Source organism: Phocoena sinus, chromosome 2 (genome assembly GCF_008692025.1).
Source record: "Phocoena sinus isolate mPhoSin1 chromosome 2, mPhoSin1.pri, whole genome shotgun sequence".
Classification (NCBI taxonomy): Eukaryota; Metazoa; Chordata; class Mammalia; order Artiodactyla; family Phocoenidae; genus Phocoena; species Phocoena sinus.
The window spans coordinates 32,277,045-32,296,277 of NC_045764.1; the positions used below are offsets into that span (position 1 = coordinate 32,277,045).

Consider the following 19,233-nt stretch of genomic DNA (forward strand, 5'->3'; position numbering starts at 1 on the left):
TGGGAGGGACCCCGAAGCAGAGCCGCCACCGCGGTCCCGGGGCCGCGCGTTCGCTTTGAAACCCTGGGCGGCGCCGATCGCACGCAGGTGACCGCTACATGTAAGAGGTCAGTCGCCGGGTTAGAGAAAAAAGCCCCCGCCACCCCCCCAAAAGAGGCATGTAAAACACTCCCTTCTAAAAACAAAGGGGTGCAAATTTCTTTACTTCTCTTATTGAGGAACAAAAATACTCTTGCAATGGCAATTCAGTTTCCATAGGTACGAGGCAGGTGCTAGCTAGCACACCCACTTCCAACAGCGTGGCTGTTTCCTATCGCTCTACTACCTGAGTGGCGTCAGTGTAGGTTCAGGCACCATTAGGAACATTTGACCAAACACGTACACGGCACGTACTGAGGATCGCCGGCTTCCCGGTGGACCAGGGAGCGGAGGAGACACCGACAGCACTGAGAGGACAGCCCGGCCAGCGGGGCCGCGGCGCGCGCTTAGGGCGAGGCCGCGGGCGCCTAGCGCCGCTGCCGCCGCCGCTCCTCGCGGCAGCAGTACGAGCAGTAGTGCTCGGTTTCGACGCGCCCGTAGAACGCGCACTTCTCTCGCTGGCGTGGCCGTCCGGGCCGCCCACACCGTTCGAGCGCGCGGCCGGCGCGTCGGCGAACTCCAGGCCGTCGCGCGCCGAGCCGAAGCCGTTGGCGTAGGTCTGCGACTTGCGCTCGGCAGAGCTTGCCGCCCCCGCCGCGCCGGGCAAGGCCCCTGGGAGGCGGGCGCCATCAACTCGACCGTGCGCAGGGCGGCGGCGCGCGCCGGGCTGTAGCTCAGCGACGACAGTTTGCGGCTCTGCCGCGGGTACAAGGCGCACGGCCGCAGCACGCCCAAGGCCGCAGCACGCCTTGTCCCGCGCGCCTCACCGCCTCCACGTGGATAACGCTCTGGCGCCCCGGCGCCGGGGGTCTGCCCCCGGGGACCGGTCCGCTGGCGCCCGCGCGCCGCTGCCGCCGCCGCCGCCGCCGCCGGGGCCAGTGGAGGCCGCGCCGCGCGGCGCCGCCCGTGACCCCTCCGCCGACCGGGGTTCGGGCGCTCCTTGAGCTTGAGCACCAGCTGCGTGAGGGCCCGGCGAGGCGCGCTCGGGGCTCCGCCCGCCCTCGGCCTCAGGCCTGCGCGGCGGCCCCTTGGCCGTGGAGGCGGCGGGGGCGTCGCGGCGCCGCTGCTCGGCGCTGAAGCGCTCCTGCGCGCTGGTCAGGTAGTAGCCGATCATCTCCTCGTGGAACTAGTGCCGGTGGCTGGTGAGCAGCAGGCCGGCCCAGATGAACTTGCGCTCGCCCTGCATGGCGGCGCGCAGGACGTGGAGGCTCAGCTTCACGTCCGTGCTGTATTTCCAGGCATCGCCGCGGGGCCCGCCGACCTTGTCGGCTGGCGACGCGCCTGCTGCCTTGCCCGTGAGCGACGGCGTGGTCTTCTCCGAAGGCGACGTGCTGGCCGAGGCTCCCGACTCCTCCTCGCTGCCCTTGCGCGCGCCTTGGCCTTCTCCTTGCCGCGCTCGGGCGCGTCGCCGTGATTGCCGTTGGCTGACTTGGAGCGGCTCATCGGGCCGTGCACCAGGCCGCCCATGTTCTTCTTCAGCTGGATGCCCACGGAGTCCGTGCGGGTCTTGTCCTTGTCCTTGCGCTGCTTCTCCTTCGCTTTGTCCTTGCCGTTCTTGCTGTTGGAGTTGCTGCACAGCGAGTCGCGGTCCGAGGCCAGCGAGTCGGTCAGGGACTGCACGTTCTTCCCCGCCGAGACCGTCGGGGACTCCGGCTGCGCCAGAGGGGCCAGCGAGGGAGAGGGAGGGCAAGGAAGGGAGGAGGTTAGAGCTGTCCTCACGCGGCAGATGGAGGCAGACCCTGCTCCCGCAGTGTGGCCTCCGGCCTCACTGTCCCCAGCCCCAGCTGTGGCCCAGCCTGAGAGTCTCCTGATTCTCGAGCTAGAGTTGTTGTCTTCGGAGCCCTCGTGGAGGCTAGAAAAGAACACCCACAGCCAAGTTATGACATATGCCACGCAGCTGGACTCTGGAGCCATCAGTAACATAGGGTATCGGGACCTGCCTCAGGGAGCCCTGTGAAGATTAAATACACGTAAAGGCTGAAGTACGAAAGCACCCTGAGCAGTGCCAGCTTGTCCTGGGTACTGACTGTGTGCCGGGCACTGCCCTCCTTGCTTTCCTCGTGTCACTTAAAAAAATATTCGTTACGAGCCCCAGTTTATGGTTAAATAAACTGACGTCTGGGGAGGACCAATTATTTGTAAGTTTGGTTTTAAACAAATCCCTTTTCCTGGGACTTTACTACTGAGATCACAAAAAAACCAGTCCGATACTTAGAACGAATCCTTCTTAGCATCTGGAGGCAGGGCCAGCATGGGTCCTCCCCGGGGGAGGGGGCCAAGTGGGGCACCAGCCCCTTTCTCACAGCCCTCCCTTCCTGGAGGGGAGAGGAGAAGAGAAGGAGGGGGTGCCGAGGAGTCACGCCCTCGGTTCCCTGCCTTTTCCAAGGACCCACACACACTTTTATAATTAATTCCGCTCCGTGGCAGCACATCGTGTTCCGATCTCCGCAGAGAGAGTTTTGTGTTGTGACTTGCCTACGGTTTGTTTTCTGAGTGGGCGGGGTTTATTCCTCTCCTTCCCAAGAAAATAAGGGAAGAAAAACTCCCCTAGCCGGAGCGCGCGCCTACGTCCAGACTCGTAGGCACACGCGCACACAGGCCCGCGTTCCAGCCGGAGCCGGGGCGGCGGGGACCGCGGGCGGCGAGGACCGAGGGCGGGGCTGGGACCCGGCGCGGGGCGGGGACCCGGCGCGGGGCGGCCCCCGTGGGGGAGGATGCACCCCGCCTGCCCGCCCCGAGCCGAGTGCGCCTGCCGGTCCGTCCTGGCGCGCTCCAGGCTCACCCGGGTCTCGGAGGGGATCCGGATTCACGTCACATTCATGTAGCTGTGCAGAAGGTTCAGCTTGGCTTCTAGCGACAGGATCAGGCTAGAGAGAGAGGAACACAGAGTGAGACGCGCCCCAGCTCGCCCGCGCGCACCCCGCCCGCCGGCGGCCGTCCTCGAGGAGCAGGGGCGCACGGCGCCCAGCCCCTTCCCGGGAAGCACGGGGACAGCCCGCCCCATAGGGCGTTGGGGGAGGAGGCACAGGGTAGGGTATTATTGGGCCAGCCGGGCCCAATAAGTTATCATTGTCGTCTTTCCGCCACTCCCAGCCCTTCCCTGGCGTCCACCGCAAAGTGCAGAGGCAGCCGCTTGTGCTCCGAATCCTTCAGGGGGATCACGGCTGGGACGCAAAAGAGAGAGGCCCGTGCCAGGTGGCCCAAGGCGCGATGGGAGGCTCAAAGACCCCGCGACCCCCAGGGAGGACGGGAAAGGGCCCCTGAGACCAGGTGTCTCCGTGATTAAGGAAACCAAATGGGGCTGTACACAGGACATCTATGCCAGTAGGAGCGTTAAGGCCAGAGGTTTCAAAACCATCACTAATAGTTTTTTTAAAATTCCTCTTTATTGTGGACCCTGAAGAGCAGTTGGAGACATGACCTGGCCTCGACATGGGTCAAAAGGCAGGTGCCCTCCTTGGGCAGCAGACAAAACAAAGCTATTACTACTTCTGCCATTTCTGAGGAAGGATCCAGGCCAGACAGCACAGGGAGCAAGGTCACCTGGGAGGGGGCTTGGGGCCAGACCCACCCATCTCCTCCCAGAGGAGGGGAGCGAGGGCTGCCGGCCCATCTGCTCTTTCGGGAGTTCATGCAGCAAGTCTGTGTCGGTGTGGGACCCAGGGACCCCGTCGCCCTTGCCACAGAGAGCTCACATCCTGGACCGGACCAGGGACAGGATAAACAGGTGACATACAGCTCATGCCGTCAGGCGGTAATAGCGCCCTGAGGGTGAACAAGCTGGAGTCTGGCAAACCTTTCTGGGGTGGCCCAGTGAGCCTTCCGGGGAGGGAACGTGCAGGTAGACAAGGCGGTGAGGAGAGATGGGCCCCTCACTGCACAGAGGGGTGGACTCATCAGAGTACCGCCCCTGCTCCGGGGAAGCCGGGACCACCTCAGAAAGGCTGAGGCGGAGGCGGGTGTTTACAGGTTTGTCTGGGATCTGCAGGGAGCTTCCGGGCCTGCTGGGATCAGCTCCCTGGTGACCTTGTTGATGTCAGGGGCAGAGAATGGGGAGACGGTTACCCCGCCCCCATTTCTGCCCTCGGAGCAGCAGCCGCATGGGGGCTGCACTAAGCACCCCTGCAGGCCCCACCTGAGGGTCAGGCCCCAGCAGAGCAGCACAGCCTGGGGCTCGGCCAGGCCGGCAGCTTGGTTGCTGGAGCCTGGCTTCCTGCCTCCGTGCCAGTGGCTGGTGGAAGGAGAATCGGGTGCTTCTGTGAGTGCTGCTGGGGATGGTACGTGCCGGTGCAGGGCCTGGGGAGCCTTCACTCAGACCCTTCTGGGGCCTCCAGCAGGGGCTCTCGCCTCTGCTGTCCCACCGGCTTAGGAGGGAGGTGTGGCCAGGCCCCCTTCTAGATGGGGAGGTAGGTTAGGAGCTGACAGCTCCTGGGTGGGCGCCTCCCTGTTTCAGGCCTATCCTTGACCCTGGAGTGCCTGTCTACTGTCCTGATTGAGCACGTGGGGCCTCCCACACGCTGTTTTCCTTTAGCACCAAGAGCCCCATCTTTGGGGACAGTGAGCCCCCAGGCACCACTCCAAGATGCAGGGGGCCTTGCTCCTGCCCAAGGTTTACCTGACCTCTTCCTCACTCCTCCCCCGCCCCCACCTCCCAGGTGCTGGCCGTGAGGCTGGTGTCACTTCCCCATATTCATGGCAGGGGTGCCATGGCAAAAACAGAAAGGCAAATCAATAAATAATAAATACATAAAATCTAAGGTTGAATACCATTAATAGTTGATTTTCTAATAAGAAATCGGCAACGTTGACTCAGTGCTGCCCTCCAGTGTTGCTAAAGAGACACAAATAATCCTCTTCCTCCACCCCTGCTTCCCCAACGCCCCCCCATACAAGGGAAATACAGCCTTGCTCGGGATTTTCCCTTTCATCTGGATGTGGCTGGGCGGCACTGTGCTCTGGTTTGAGAGGTCGGGGCAGCTTGGTCTGCCTTGGCTTGCTCAGTCCTGCCTTTGTGTGGCTCTGACACACAGGCCACCCCTCCCAGGGCTGAGCTGCAGGGTAGCTCAGGACCAGCCTCCCGTGGGCCATACCCAGGAGCTAGTCCCATAGTTCCAAGAGTCACCACGACAACAGAGAGGGGTTGGTCCGGCTTCCCACCCATGGGCGGGGACAGGGGATAGAGGCTCCCTCTGTAGACAGGGCTTGGTAAAGGTGCTCACCCCAGGCCCCCAGGCACATGGCCAAACCAGAGTAACCAGGAAACGGACCCAAGGACTCTATTTTAAATAAGCATCCTCCGTGGGTCTTAAAATCAAGCAAATCTGGGAAACATTGTTCTAGAATAATAATCTGTTAGGGCCAGTTTCTGTGGGTGTAGTGTGGGTGATTTGGGGTCTGGCTCTCCACCTTCCCAGGGGACAGAGGCCTTGGGGGCGTCTGCCCAGGCCGGCTACATTTCCCAGTCCCCACCCTAGCGTTAGGAAAGAACACGTGCTGACTTGCGCCCGTGGGGCATGAGAGGAAGCCCTGGGCGAAGTGGTTAGGCGTGGGTGGCCCTTCTCCCCTACACCCCTTCCCAGCGTGGTGGCTTCTGATGACGGTGGCCCTGGAAGGCATCAGGAGTGGGCTCCCGACTCCCCACTTGGAGGGGACCTGCCTGTATTAGGAACACCCGTTTTAGACTTTATTTGCAGGAGAACCAAACTTCTATCACATGAAGCCACTGTGATTTTTGTTTATTTGTTTCAGATAAACCAGCTCAAGTAGTACAGCTGTACAGCCCCCCTCAGCCTCCCTACCACCTGACCACGCAGCAGGCTCCCGGCAGCCTCTCAGCCTGGATGTCGGAAGGCATCTTGCATGCAGAGGGCACAGTTGTGGCCCACTGGTCAGGGTTGAGGCTGCAGAGCCCCCGAGCCCCACCTGTAGCTGTACAGCCTAGGGCGGCCTCGAGAACAGGCGCTCTGTGAGCCTCAGGTACTTCCCATGCTTCTGCCTGTCACTTTACACACTTACTTTTCCCTGTTGAAAACCTGGCCTCACCCAGTGAGAGGGGGAGTGATGCGGCGACTCGCCCTCTGGTGGCAAATGTCTGGAACAGCAAATGCTTTTCAAAATAAGCCTGCAAACGTTTTTCCCCCTTTGAAAAAACTCTCTCGTATCTTTTAACCTGGAAACATATAGGCATTATTTCAAACTAGCCTGGACAAGGGGTGACTGAAGCAGCATCCAATTTTCAGTACTTATTTTCCAAAAAAGAATGGGGACCTCTGGTTTCTGTTTGGGATGTAAAAAGCTGAAGGAGCAATGTCCCACCCGTATAACAAAAATAAGCTAGACAAACTGCAGATTCACAACTCTCTTTTTTGCTTAAATAAATTTATTTATTTTGGCTGCGTTGGCTTTTCGTTGCTGCGTGCGGGCTTTTCTCTAGTTGCGGTGAGCGGGCTCTACTCTTTGTTGCGGTGCGCGGGCTCTAGGCGGGAGGGCTTCAGTAGTTGTGGCATGTGGGTATCAGTAGTTGTAACGCATGGGCTCTAGAGTGCAGGCTCGGTAGTTGTGGCGCACGGGCTTAGTTGCTCCACAGCATGTGGGATCTTCCTGGACCAGGCCTCGAATCTGTGTCCCCTGAATTGGCAGGTGGATTCTTAACCACTACGCCACCAGGGAAGTTCTGACAACTTTCCTTTAACCCGTCCGAGAGCTGAAGTCACAGGCAACTGGCTAGCCCCAAATCGAAGGAAAAACAGGTGCCTTTGAGGAGGGATGGACATGAACTTAATAGGGGCAGACTCAGTTGGACCCCCTTAAGAAGAATTCAGCTAAAATTGGTAAAGGAAGGGTGTAGCCTAGTGAAAGAATACAGGACCCTGGGGGCCACAGACATAAGGGAAATTCACAAGCACTTACAGGCCCCTCTCCATGGGACCTGACCTGCGCTCACAAAAAGACTGGCCAGGGCTTGCCTGGTGGCGCAGTGGTTGAGAGTCCACCTGCCGACGCAGGGGACACGGGTTCGCGCCCCGGTCTGGGAAGATCCCACATGCCGCGGAGCGGCTGGGCCGGTGAGCCTGCGCGTCCGGAGCCTGTGCTCCGCAACAGTGAGAGCCCCGCGTACCACAAAAAAAAAAAAAAAGACTGGACAGAATTCTGAGAAAGTGTCCTTCACGGGCCTTTCCCATCTGTACTGTGGAAGAGACTGCAGGGGACAGGGCAACACACACCGTTGGTCTTAGGGCACTGGGCCTTTCCCCAGTAAAGCTTGGAGTGGGAGCAGGAAATAGGGAATAAACATCTTTTTCCCTGGGGGGAGGGGCAGGAATATGTGCTGAGACCAGAAGTACAGCTGGGGGAGGTCACTCCCTCCCCCCAGATCCAGGGACACAGCACCTGCCTAAGATAGAAGCTTAAATCTGAATAACAGAAACCTTACCCTTCTGTGCTCCCCTCCCACACCCAGGCTAACAAGCTGCGAGTAATAGCGATCTGCTAGAAAGGGGGCAAGAATACGGAGAGAGACCCTTGCCCAAGTGAGGCGCAGCACAAAGCATGCAGCAGACGGTGAGAAATACCATCCCTACCGTAAACACAGGATATAACCAGAGGCCTTTGAAGGTAACCAGCGTAGCATCAGGTCCCGACTAGACTGATCCCAACCCCATGCAGCAAAAGGAAAGGAATCAAAATGATATACCCTAGTCTTTATTGCCCTACTCAAGATGGCCGGCTCTCAACAAAACATTTTTGGCATAAGAAAAGACAGGAGAAAACCAGCACATTGACAAGAGATGGGACACATGACAGAACGAGGCAGAGATGACACAGGTGTTGAAACTATTAGACCTGATTTAAAATAACTGATTAATAAGTTGAAGACTCTAATAGAAAAGGCAGACACCATGCAGAATTTGATGGTTAATTTCTGCAGAGAGAAAAAAATCTATAAGAAAGAGTCAAATTTAAATGCCAGAAATAAAAAAAAAAAACAATAATCGAGATAAAGAATGACTTTGAGGGGCTGATCGGTAGACTTTACACAGCTGAGGAAAGAATCTGTGAACAGTAAGATAGGTCAATAGAAATTACCCAGATTGAAACACTGGCTGCGCGTACCCATCGGAGCTGCCCATGGTCATTCAGAGCGGCCATCAGGCCCCAGATTGTGCCTGGAGACGAGAAATGACACGAGATTACAATACTGATGCATGAATAACGGTCACATCCTAGGAGAGAACCACACAAAGAAGGGTCTCTTATAGCACGTGTTCATTCACGAACTCCCCACCAGTAGTTCTCGTTCATTTTTCTTTATGTTCTTTTCTATTATTATTATTTTTTTTGGCCACGCCGCATGGCTTGCGGGATCTAAGCTCCCTGACCAGGGATTGAACCCAGGCCCCAGCAGTGAAAGCGCCGAGTCCTAACCACTGGACCACCAGGGAATTCCCTCTTTTTTTGTGGTTTTTCACTCGATGGTTTTTAGTATATTCACAGCGTTGTGCAACCATCAACACTATACAATCCCAGCACATTTTCATTACCCTGGAAAGAAACTTTTTTTAAAAATTGAAGTAGAGGGCTTCCCTGGTGGCGCAGTGGTTGAGAGCCCGCCTGCCGATGCGGGGGACACGGGTTCGTGCCCCGGTCCGGGAGGATCCCACATGCCGCGGAGTGGCTGGGCCCGTGAGCCATGGCCGCTGAGCCTGCGCGTCCGGAGCCTGTGCTCCACCACGGGAGAGGCCACAACGGTGAGAGGCCCGCGTACTGCAAAAAAAAAAAAAAAAAATTGAAGTATAGTTGATTTACAATGTTTCAGGTGTACAGCAAAGAGATTCAGTTATACATACACATAGATAGATCTATTCTTTTTCAGATGCTTTTCCACTATAGGTTATTACAAGATATTGAACCTAGTAGTTCCCTGGGCTGTACAGTAGGGTCCTTGTCTTAGTTCTCATTTTTCAGAGGGGTAAGATGGCCTGATGCGTACTCTCTAAGAGTAGAATTTCACACCCACACCTGATGTAGAGTAGAATTTCACACCCACACCTGATGTTCCCTCTGAAGTAGGTGACATACCTACTGCCCTGGCCTTAGATTCGCACATCCTGCAGAACCCTCCATGCCTCTGAAAACAAAGTCATACAGCTTACTCTCCGAGGGGAGCAAAACACAGAATAAAAAAAAAAGAATGAGAAGAACTCCCACATTTTCTCTGGGTTTTCGCTCAGTATTTCACCTTTTCCTTGAAGCTTAGTTTGGGGAGGGCAGAGGCTCCAGGAGGCTCGCTGTGCGCGAGCCTCGGTGGCAGGCGACCTCAGAGCTCAGGCGCTGGACTGGGTGAGACCCCAGGCAGGACAGGTGTGCCCACCCCAGGCAGCACTTAGCGGGATGGGTGCTGGGGGTTTGCAGCACGAGGGCGAGCTGATGGGGGGCTGGAACTCGGTGTGGGGCCTCTAATCCCTGACTCTGAGACTTGGTGGACTTCTAACGGAAGGAAGGAGGCAGCACACACCACATCCGATTCCATTAGGCATCATGCACTTTTTAAAGGCAAAGAATTAAAAGCTTAGCTTTAATTTTAAAGAGCAAATAAAATCTTACCCTCTCCCGATTAACTTTGAATTGCAGGTATTCACTATATTCACTAAAGATATGCTGAGTGAGCCTTCGAATGTCTAAAATAATATCTGAGCATCTCCCTCTGGTCTTTCTATTTTTTCCTGCGACAGACTTGATACTATCAACCAGAATGTTTAAATTCTATCACATGGATATTTACAATTTAATCATATTTTTTTTCCTCCACAGTCAGCTAACAAAGACACCACAGAAGCATCTTTGCACATCTCAGTGGGAAAGAAAAACAAATGAAACCATCCGGGTTATTCTACAAAACCCCAGCAGGATCTGGGGGTGTTTTTGTAAGTGATGACAGGTGGGGACGTGGGTGGAAAGCAGCCCTGTTACTGTTAGTAGTTGTGTCGTGCAAGGTGGTAGCAATGACAGAGTCAGTTTAGGGGAACCAGTTGAAGCAGAAATGCAAGTGTGCACTTACACTCTTACATGCAACTAACAATCACAGTGTACATACACTGCCTGTGTGAGCACAAACGCACTTTCAAGTCTAAGTGCTGGTGTCTATCAAATGGGCACCCACGTTCCAGGGCACGGTCCAAGAACGGCAAGACAAGGCCCTGACTTTAGGGACATTATTCCTTAGCTGGGGTGATGACCTGGGTGGGCACCTTGCTCTAAAGCAGGGCCGAGGGTGGCAGGGGACACAGGGAGGGCTGAACCCGTGTCCGGGAGGAAGGTCAAGGAGAGCCGAGGTGGAAGAGAGGCACACGGACCGTGGTCCTATCACAAAATGCAGACAGGTTAATACGGGAGTGCGTATTAACAATGACACCAGCACAACGGATCCTGGCTGGGAAGGGAGACCTTGAGACCTTGAGACCTCCCTCTCCCCTGCCTGCCCATCATGACACCATAACAGGACCTGCCCTCCTTCCTGGACCCCTCCATCCCCACCTCGCCAGTGTTTTCACCAGCTGGGTCCTCACTCTCTTCCCCACAGACTGTCCTGTGCTCTGTGAAATTCTCATTCAGGTGTCACCCATGCCGTCTCCTAAACACCAGCAGGCCACCAGGCCACAGAGAGGACACCAGAAGGCCTCTCTGCAATGTGACATCTTAACAGCCCCCTTGTCCTATGACTCTGAACACTCCATGTCCCCTCTTCTGGCTCCTTCACCTTTCCCTGCCCTTAAAGCACATGGATTCCCCCCATTTTTCTTCTTGTTCTCTTCTTCTCTTAATTTATACCCTCTTTTGAAGATTAAGTCCATCTCTATGGGAATACTCATCAATCTAGTTATAGTTTGTATCCTCAACTTCGAGGCCAAATGTTCAACGAGGACAGATGATAGTTGACTATCCAATCTCTATTCCCCTCTGATTCTATATGCACAGAATTCTCACTGATTTGCAAGAGCAACTTGCACAGCTAGAAATACTCATGGTTCTCCTGCAGCCGACCCGAGTGTTTCCAGTGATGTCCCAGCAGTGTTTCTCCAAGGACAGTATTTCTCGTAGGACAGTATGACTGGCTGGAAGACCTCAACCCAAAGCCTTGAGAGATGGCAGCTGCCTGACAAATGTCTCCTTCCGGGCACTGCCTTGGTTCGTGACTGTCACACACAGCAGGTGACTGGGGTACCAACAGGTACAGATTTTACCCTCTAGCACTGTTTACTGGTGACGTGCTTGTGCTTTAAACTCTAATTTCTTTTTATTGTCTTAAGAGGAACATCAAGTAGGGTTCAATTTCAAGTTAAACAGTGTATTTTGTTTTGTCTCTCGAAAGGGTATGTGGTGCTTTAGTTTAGCACTAAAGCATCACATCCATGAAGGAAAATGATGAAGCAGTGATATTTGAGCTCACAGGAAGATGTGAAAGGGGAGCTGACTAAACTCAAGGAAAAAAAGGAAAAAAAAAGAGCTAAAATGATTTCAGAGATGAAGTTCAGTTATAAGGGAGCAGAGAGAAAACAGGTACAGATAGCATAGTAAGGACCATAAAAATGAAAATTACTAAAGTGAGCAAAATGAAACAGAAATAAAGAAACAAAGGGTTATAGGGAAATGGTAGATAGAGCCTATAGGTGAAGCAATACCACATACAGATCACTGGAGCCCCAAATAAGAAAGCGAAAATAATGGAAAAGAAAAAAGAATTCAAAACTACGATTAAAAATGAAAACTTTTTTAAAAAATAGGGAGGTGTTTTATTATTTCCTTATAATCAGGCAAGCTCAACAAAATAATACGCTAATTAAATTTGTGAAATGCCTTGGTAATAAAATTTCATGAAATTTTAAGAAAAGGAAAAGCATTTGTCATGTGAAATCACATCACATTGGACAGGCACTGTGGTTCACATTTTGGGGGCTTGTGATTCCCCCTTCTGCTGATTCTCAAAAAAAGAAATTAAAAACATACATAGTACGATGCACATATATTCTTTTTTTGCTTTTTTTTTTTTGTGGTACGTGGGCCTCTCACTATTGTGGCCTCTCCCGTTGCGGAGCACAGGCTCCGGACGTGCAGGCTCAGCGGCCATGGCTCACGGGCCCAGCCACTCTGCGGCATGTGGGATCTTCCCGGACCGGGGCACGAACCTGTGTCTCCTGCATCGGCAGGCGCACTCTCAACCACTGCGCCACCAGGGAAGCCCTCACGATGCACGTATATTCTGCTTTATCTCATAATTTCAGAAAAAAATATGTGCACACAAATGGAAATACTAAAACAATTAAAAATGAACAATCTCCTCAATATCCTTTCATTAATTAAGAAGAAACAAAAGGGCTTCCCTGGTGGTGCAGTGGTTGAGAGTCCGCCTGCCGATGCAGGGGACACAGGTTCGTGCCCCGGTCCGGGAAGATCCCACATGCCGCGGAGCGGCTGGGCCCGTGAGCCATGGCCGCTGAGCCTGCGCGTCCGGAGCCTGTGCTCCGCAACGGGAGAGGCCACAACAGTGAGAGGCCCGCGTACCGCAAAAAAAAAAAAAAAAAAAAAAAGAAGAAACAAAAATGGATAGTTATCACAGAGTGATCTTGGGTATCCAATCAGGGAAAAGTGAGGGAAAGTCAGGAGCAGATGGGATGGCAGTTTTAGGAGAGAAATCTAAGACCAGCAATAGAACTTCTGACATCAATACTCGATCCTACACATTGAAAGGGCACATTGTATATAAGGAAACTGTCCTAGTATAATCAATACCACGATATAGCCTTATAACATTATTATGTTTTAAAGATAAAGAGAATTATTTGACTATTTCAGCAAAAAGGAAAGACCATCCGGCTGGTAACATACTTCTTGGCAGCCCAATTCAATGCCTGAAGATAATGGGGCCATCTTTACAAGATACTGAAAGAATTAAAGAAGTGTGAGCTAAGAAATGTTTATACCCATCTAGGCTATTTCTTCATGGATAAGGTTACAGACAAACCACATTAAACGTATATGAGTTCAAGAAATATTAGCCAAATAGATCTTTCTTGAGAAAACTACTAGATGAGTCCCAGCCGACCAAGAATGCATGGAGGTTTGGCAAAGGGAAATTAAGGCAGCAGTAAATGTACTTAACTGTACAGCTAGGCAAAAGCAAAGGTACAGATACAAATGACAGAGGAGAATGTCAATATACTGCCAAAACAAAAATGGTGCAATAAATGAAAATGGTAGAACGTAGAAAGTAGAATCCACTTACAGATGCTTTGGCTGTACAAAATAGTATTTGAAGTTGGCAGATCAAATATAAATATGTGAACATATATAATAGTACAAAGGAAGACACTAAAAACGTATGAGTGATATACTACTAAGTTGGATGGTAGAAGAGAGAAAGGGAGGAAGAATAAGATATAAACTAGTTTTATTGCAGCAGATCATTGGAACCAACTCTAAGAAAAAGGGAAACAATGTTCATAGCAGCACTATTTACAATAGTCAAGACATGGAAGCAACCTATCCACCGACAGATGAATGGATAAAGATGTGGTATACGTACACAATGGAATACTACTCAGCCATAGAGAAGAATGAAATAATGCCATTTGCAGCAATATGAATGGACCTAGAGATAGATTATTATACTAAGTGAAGTAAGTCAGACAAAGACAAATATGATATCGCTTATATGTGGCACCTAAAATATGACACAAATGAACTTATCTACGAAACAGAAATAGACTCACAGATACAGAAAACAAACTTATAGTTACCAAAGGGGAAAGGTGCGGGGTGGGGGGGGGAGATAAATTAGTAGTTTCAGATTAACATATACACACTACTATATATGAAATAGATAAAAAACAAGGACCTACTGTATAGCACAGGGAAGTCTACTCAATATCTTGTAATAATGTATAATGGAAAAGAATCTGACAAAAATATATAATGTATTTATATATAATATAAATACATATAACTATTTATATATAAATATATATATATAACTGAATCACTTTCCTGTACACTTGAAACTAACACAATATTGTAAGTTAACTATACTTCAATAAAAAATAGAAAGCTGATAAAATATAGTGAAAGTCATTTAAATGTTTATATATAAATAGAAAATAAAATGACAGAACTAAGACCAGCCATATCTGTCATAGCAATAAATTTAAACAGGTTTAATGCAGCTGTTTAAAAAAAAAAGAATTTTCACATTACCTCAAAAAGCAAAGACCAACTTATGCTGTATATGGGAGATATATCTAGAGCAAAGTGATTCACAAAGGTTACAGCTAAAGGGGAGGAACCATGGTTCATCAGGTTTATTAGGCAAAGATAAAACTATAACAACAGCAAAAGGCAATACAGGGGTAATGATCTTATATTGAACAAAGCAGAATTTAAGCCAAAAGGCATTAAGTAAGATGAGGAAGGCCATTTGATAATGCTGAAGGGTTTAGTCCACAATGCAGATGGATTTATCATGCTTTTTATTTTCTGTATTTTTGAGGTCTTGCTGACATGGGAGAGATCGCCCTTCTCAGAACTCTGTAATCCTTAGTGATGGCAAGCATGGCTTTCATATGAAAAACAAGCCAATGCAGAGCCCACCCCCCCCCAACCCCCTCCTCTGTCAGGACCAATCACCCGCCTCATGCTCTGGACCAATCACCCAAGGCCAGAGACAGCTCACTGCAGCGCCTTCACGCTGGAGCCTGCTGCAGTGATTCACAGCAGCCAGCCCTAAACCCACCTACCACGTCTTGCCCACTCCTGCTTGCAGAAACCACAGTAAACCCTATGCCCTTGTGTCCCTCTCACTCCCTCTGCCTTCCGGCCAGAAGGTGCTTCTCTGGGTGGCCCTGTGTGCCATGCCTCCCGCCTCTAGAGAACTGGGGGTAAAACTTTCTTGCTTCAAGACAGTCATGTGTGTCTTACCAGACCCGGTTAAAATAAATCCCAGGCACATATGAAAACAAGACATAAGAAATATGAATACACGCATATTAAATAAAAAGTAGAAACTTTATAAAGCAGAAATTACCACAAGATGCTAAGATAAACACACTGACATGGACATTCACAGAGGAATACCTGCTATTTATGGCAACAGCCTCCAAACCCTTGAGGCCACCACAACAAAGGTTTGCTTTTTGCTCAGCCCACGACTCTGCTGTAGGTCAGCGAGCTCATGTCACACCTTCTCACTTCAGGATTCAGGCTGACAGAGCAGCTGCTCCTAAAACTGCCCATCAATTCGGCAGAGGCACAGAAAGCCCTGGAGCATCTCCCACTAAGGATCAAACAGTCTGGCTCAGAAGTGACACCTCATTTGTGTTCACAGCCCTGTGGCTGGAACTAGTCAAAGGGCCCATCCAACTGTAAGGGCCAGGACGGGCAATGCACCCATATCCCCTCCAGGGGGAGGCAGAGAGCTGGACACAGTCTATGAACTGCATAAATACAAAGGATGCAAAATTGACATACATGAAAAACAGCCTTCATGTATAAACAAAAATAAGTTAGAAGACATAATGGAAGAGAATATTCCATTTAAAATGGCAACTAAAAGAAAAAATACCGAGAAATAAACTTAAAAGAGATATGTAAAACACACATGTGGAAAAATTATAATATCCCTGAAAAGCACAAAAGTAGAACTGCACACGCTATGTTCTTAGTTTGAAAGACTCCATATCATCATTTCTTCCTACACTAATCTGTAAATTTAATATGATCCCATAAGAAATAGAAGCGCTTTTTTTTTCCTTCTTGGAATCAGGTAAGATTAATGTTCATTTGGAAAACTAAGCACGAATAACCAGTGAGCGGGGAGGGGCACTTGCGGGCACCAAACCCACTCCACTGCCTCAATAATTGGTACATGTAGGGATTTTTTTTTTTAATGTAGGTTGTAGGACTACCAGTCCTAAAGCTTTTGATTCTTTCTTTCTTCCTTCCCTTCTTCCTTTCTTTCTCTCTTTCTTTCTTTTCTTCTCTCACTGTGCTGCATGTGGTATCTTAGTTCCCTGACCAGGGATCGAACCCGTGCCCCCTGCAATGGAAGCATGGATTCTTAACCACTGGACCACCAGGTAAGTCCCAATAATCGGTACATGAACAATCAGAGAAAACCATGGAACGTAAGGGGAGGTCCTGGAGAAATTTAATTTAAATTTAAATTTAGATTTAAAGTCCTGGAGAGATTTAAATACAAAATGTTAATCTAGGAAAATGTTTGCAACTCTTATCACGTACAAGGCGTCATCTCTGAGCCAGGTCTGTTCCGGAGAAAATCTGAGGAAGGGGCGTGCTGGGGGTGGTGGTGAGGCAGCAGGACTGGGCGGGAGCAGCAGCTGAACAGCCGAGGGCGGGCCTCGGCTGAACTGGCAGGTGGTATGGCAGTGGGGGTGGCCCTTCGGAGGTGTTCACACTGTGGTGAGGGGCCGGGCTGTTATACTCAGATATAAGAAGGCACGGGACAGGGGAGAGGGGAGGGGGAGAGTCTTGGGTGAGGTGACATTCTCCGGCGGGGGTGATGCCTGCAGAGGCCTCAGCTGTGAGCCACCAGCAGCCGAGGCTCCCCATCTTGGCACCCAGAGCAGATACAACACCCTCTGTTTTCTCCTGTGTAGTGCATGTGTGTGCATGTGTGTATGTGTATGTGTTCCGCCCAGAAACAATAAGGAAAAAAAAAAGATCACTCAAAAGACACACAGGCAAAGGACATGAATAGATAGTTCACAAAAAAAGAATTACAAATGTCCATGAGACAAATGAAAAGATGCTTGATTTTATTCACAAAAGAAATGCAATTTACAAATATACTAGAAAAAAATCTGAGAAGCCATTTCACGCATATCAGAGGGGCAAAATGCAAAAGTTGGCAACAACCTGGTTATCTAGTTAGTGGGTAAACAGCCTTATTCAGCGGCTGGCTGGTGGAAGTATGGAATGATATAACCCCCAAGCAAGGCATTTTCCCAGGATTCACCAAAATTACAAGCCCTTATCCTATGACTCAGCCATCCCACTTCTGGGAATTTATTCTATAGCAATATCTATACACATAAATATAAGGTATGTACAATATGGTCATGGCAGCATTGTTTATAACAGCAAATTAATGGAAACAAGCTAAGTGTCCATCTGTAGAAGAATAAGTAATCTACAGTCCACTCCCCTAACATAATGTTCTGCTGTCATATGAAGGAATGATGGAGGCGCCACAGGAGGGTCTCCAGCACACACTAGGAGTGAAATAAGCAAGGTGTGAAATATTCATAACGCCACCTTTTGAGTAAGGACAGAAAATACATATATGAATGTTTACTTGCACCTGCTTACACAAAAGCTGGAAAGGTAAATAAGAAACTAACACAAGTGGTGAGGGGTCAGAGAGGAGTCAGGTAGAGGGCACAGAAGGGGGTGCAATGTTTTCAGTGTCTTCCTCTTTTAAGTTTTGAATTGTTTGAACACATTAGTTATCTAAAACAAACAATAAATAAAATTTAAAGAGGATTTAAAGTAAATCACCCAGTATTTTAAGTGTTTTAGAGTGAGAACTTTTCCATACTGTTTCATCCGCCATATTGCCGTAAGTGGAAGATCTCATTTACATTTGCAAAAGCAACAATGTCGAATTTGCTGGCTATTAAATGCGGACAGAAATAGAAAGAACTAATCGAAATAAACAATCCTCTAAGCTAGCTGGTCATTTTTTTTTTTGAATAGATATTCATACATTTCATTCACTCATTCATTCATTGTTTTGAACAGGTAATTCAAATCAGGTCAGAAACATGTAATAAAAGACAGAATGATGAATGAGGTCTTCTCTGAGTTAACAGTTTGAAAAATGTGCTATATGGGATATACATATTTTTAAAAATGGGAGCTGAAAACCTCAAAAAGTTACTTTTAATGTAAAAAATTACCAACGTAACCTAAATTAACTACAAAAATACAAATATTTCATGAATATGAATGACAGGTTTTAAAAAGAAGTCAGCTAGTAACTAAGGGGAAAAAATGACCTTGTTCTGATTTATCTCATGCTGGTACAGTAAGTTACAAAAAGACTACATAAACAGTGAATGAACTCTCTCTCACTGAACTTGTTTCCAAAAAATGTCTACAATGCCCTTGAAATTAGGCACTATGGATCTGCAACAACAGTGTGTCCTGAATTTCAAGTCAACATCTGCTCATAAAGGCCAGATTATCCTTTTTTTTTATAGTAGCTATCATAACTATGATAGTTGCTGGTCAAAGAATTTAACCAAAACCTGATCTTACCTTTCTCAATAACACAAACGTCTTTCAAGTTTTGTCCTTTAAAAGCACCATGTTTTGGGCTTCCCTGGTGGCGCAGTGGTTGAGAGTCTGCCTGCCGATGCAGGGGACACGGGTTCGTGCCCCGGTCCGGGAAGATCCCACATGCCGCGGAGCGGCTGGGCCCGTGAGCCATGGCCGCTGAGCCTGCGCATCCGGAGCCTGTGCTCCGCAATGGGAGAGGCCACAACAGTGAGAGGCCTGCGTATCGAAAAAAAAAAAAAAAAAAAAAAAAAAAAAGCACCATGTTTTACTATACCACATCTGCCTCCCACACACAGATGGAGAAAGAGAAATACTGGTTAAAACTAAGTATGTAAAATTACTGTTACTCCACAAACTGTGAATGCAATTCAAAGCTTTGATATATTCAAGTCCCGAAGCCAGGACTCGTGTCTTGGAGAGCAGTATAAATCTGAATTTGGCACATCAGGATAACATCCTAAAGATACTACTTGTCTGATTTTTGCAGCTCTGTCTTTGGGTATTACAAACAACAGCCTGAACACTCCATCAGCCAAGGCTCCAGTGAGCTCACACCAGCCCACAGGAATTCTACCTCACCTCCTGCTCTTTCCTGCTGAAAAAGTACATTGGAAAATACCGTATGTTTTATGTACTTCCTACAGAACATAAACAGAAAAGACTCGGTCACCATTATTTCAGTGACATTAGGCAACTTCTGTTTCTTAGTCCAAAACACAAACCAAAATTAAAATGTTCTGGTCTTTC

The 19,233-nt window shown here is 49.6% G+C and overlaps 1 protein-coding gene across 1 annotated transcript; it reads right to left on the minus strand.

Annotated features, from left to right (window-relative positions):
• Positions 1-506: 506 nt before the first annotated feature.
• On the minus strand, positions 507-5,992 carry OTUD7A (OTU deubiquitinase 7A). Its single transcript, XM_032621677.1, is given in 14 exon segments — positions 507-622; positions 625-756; positions 759-902; positions 905-986; positions 989-1,059; positions 1,062-1,102; positions 1,104-1,512; positions 1,515-1,807; positions 2,922-3,020; positions 3,202-3,242; positions 3,244-3,302; positions 4,015-4,082; positions 4,274-4,369; positions 5,937-5,992. Coding segments are annotated over 14 exon segments (1,707 nt in total).
• Positions 5,993-19,233: the final 13,241 nt, after the last annotated feature.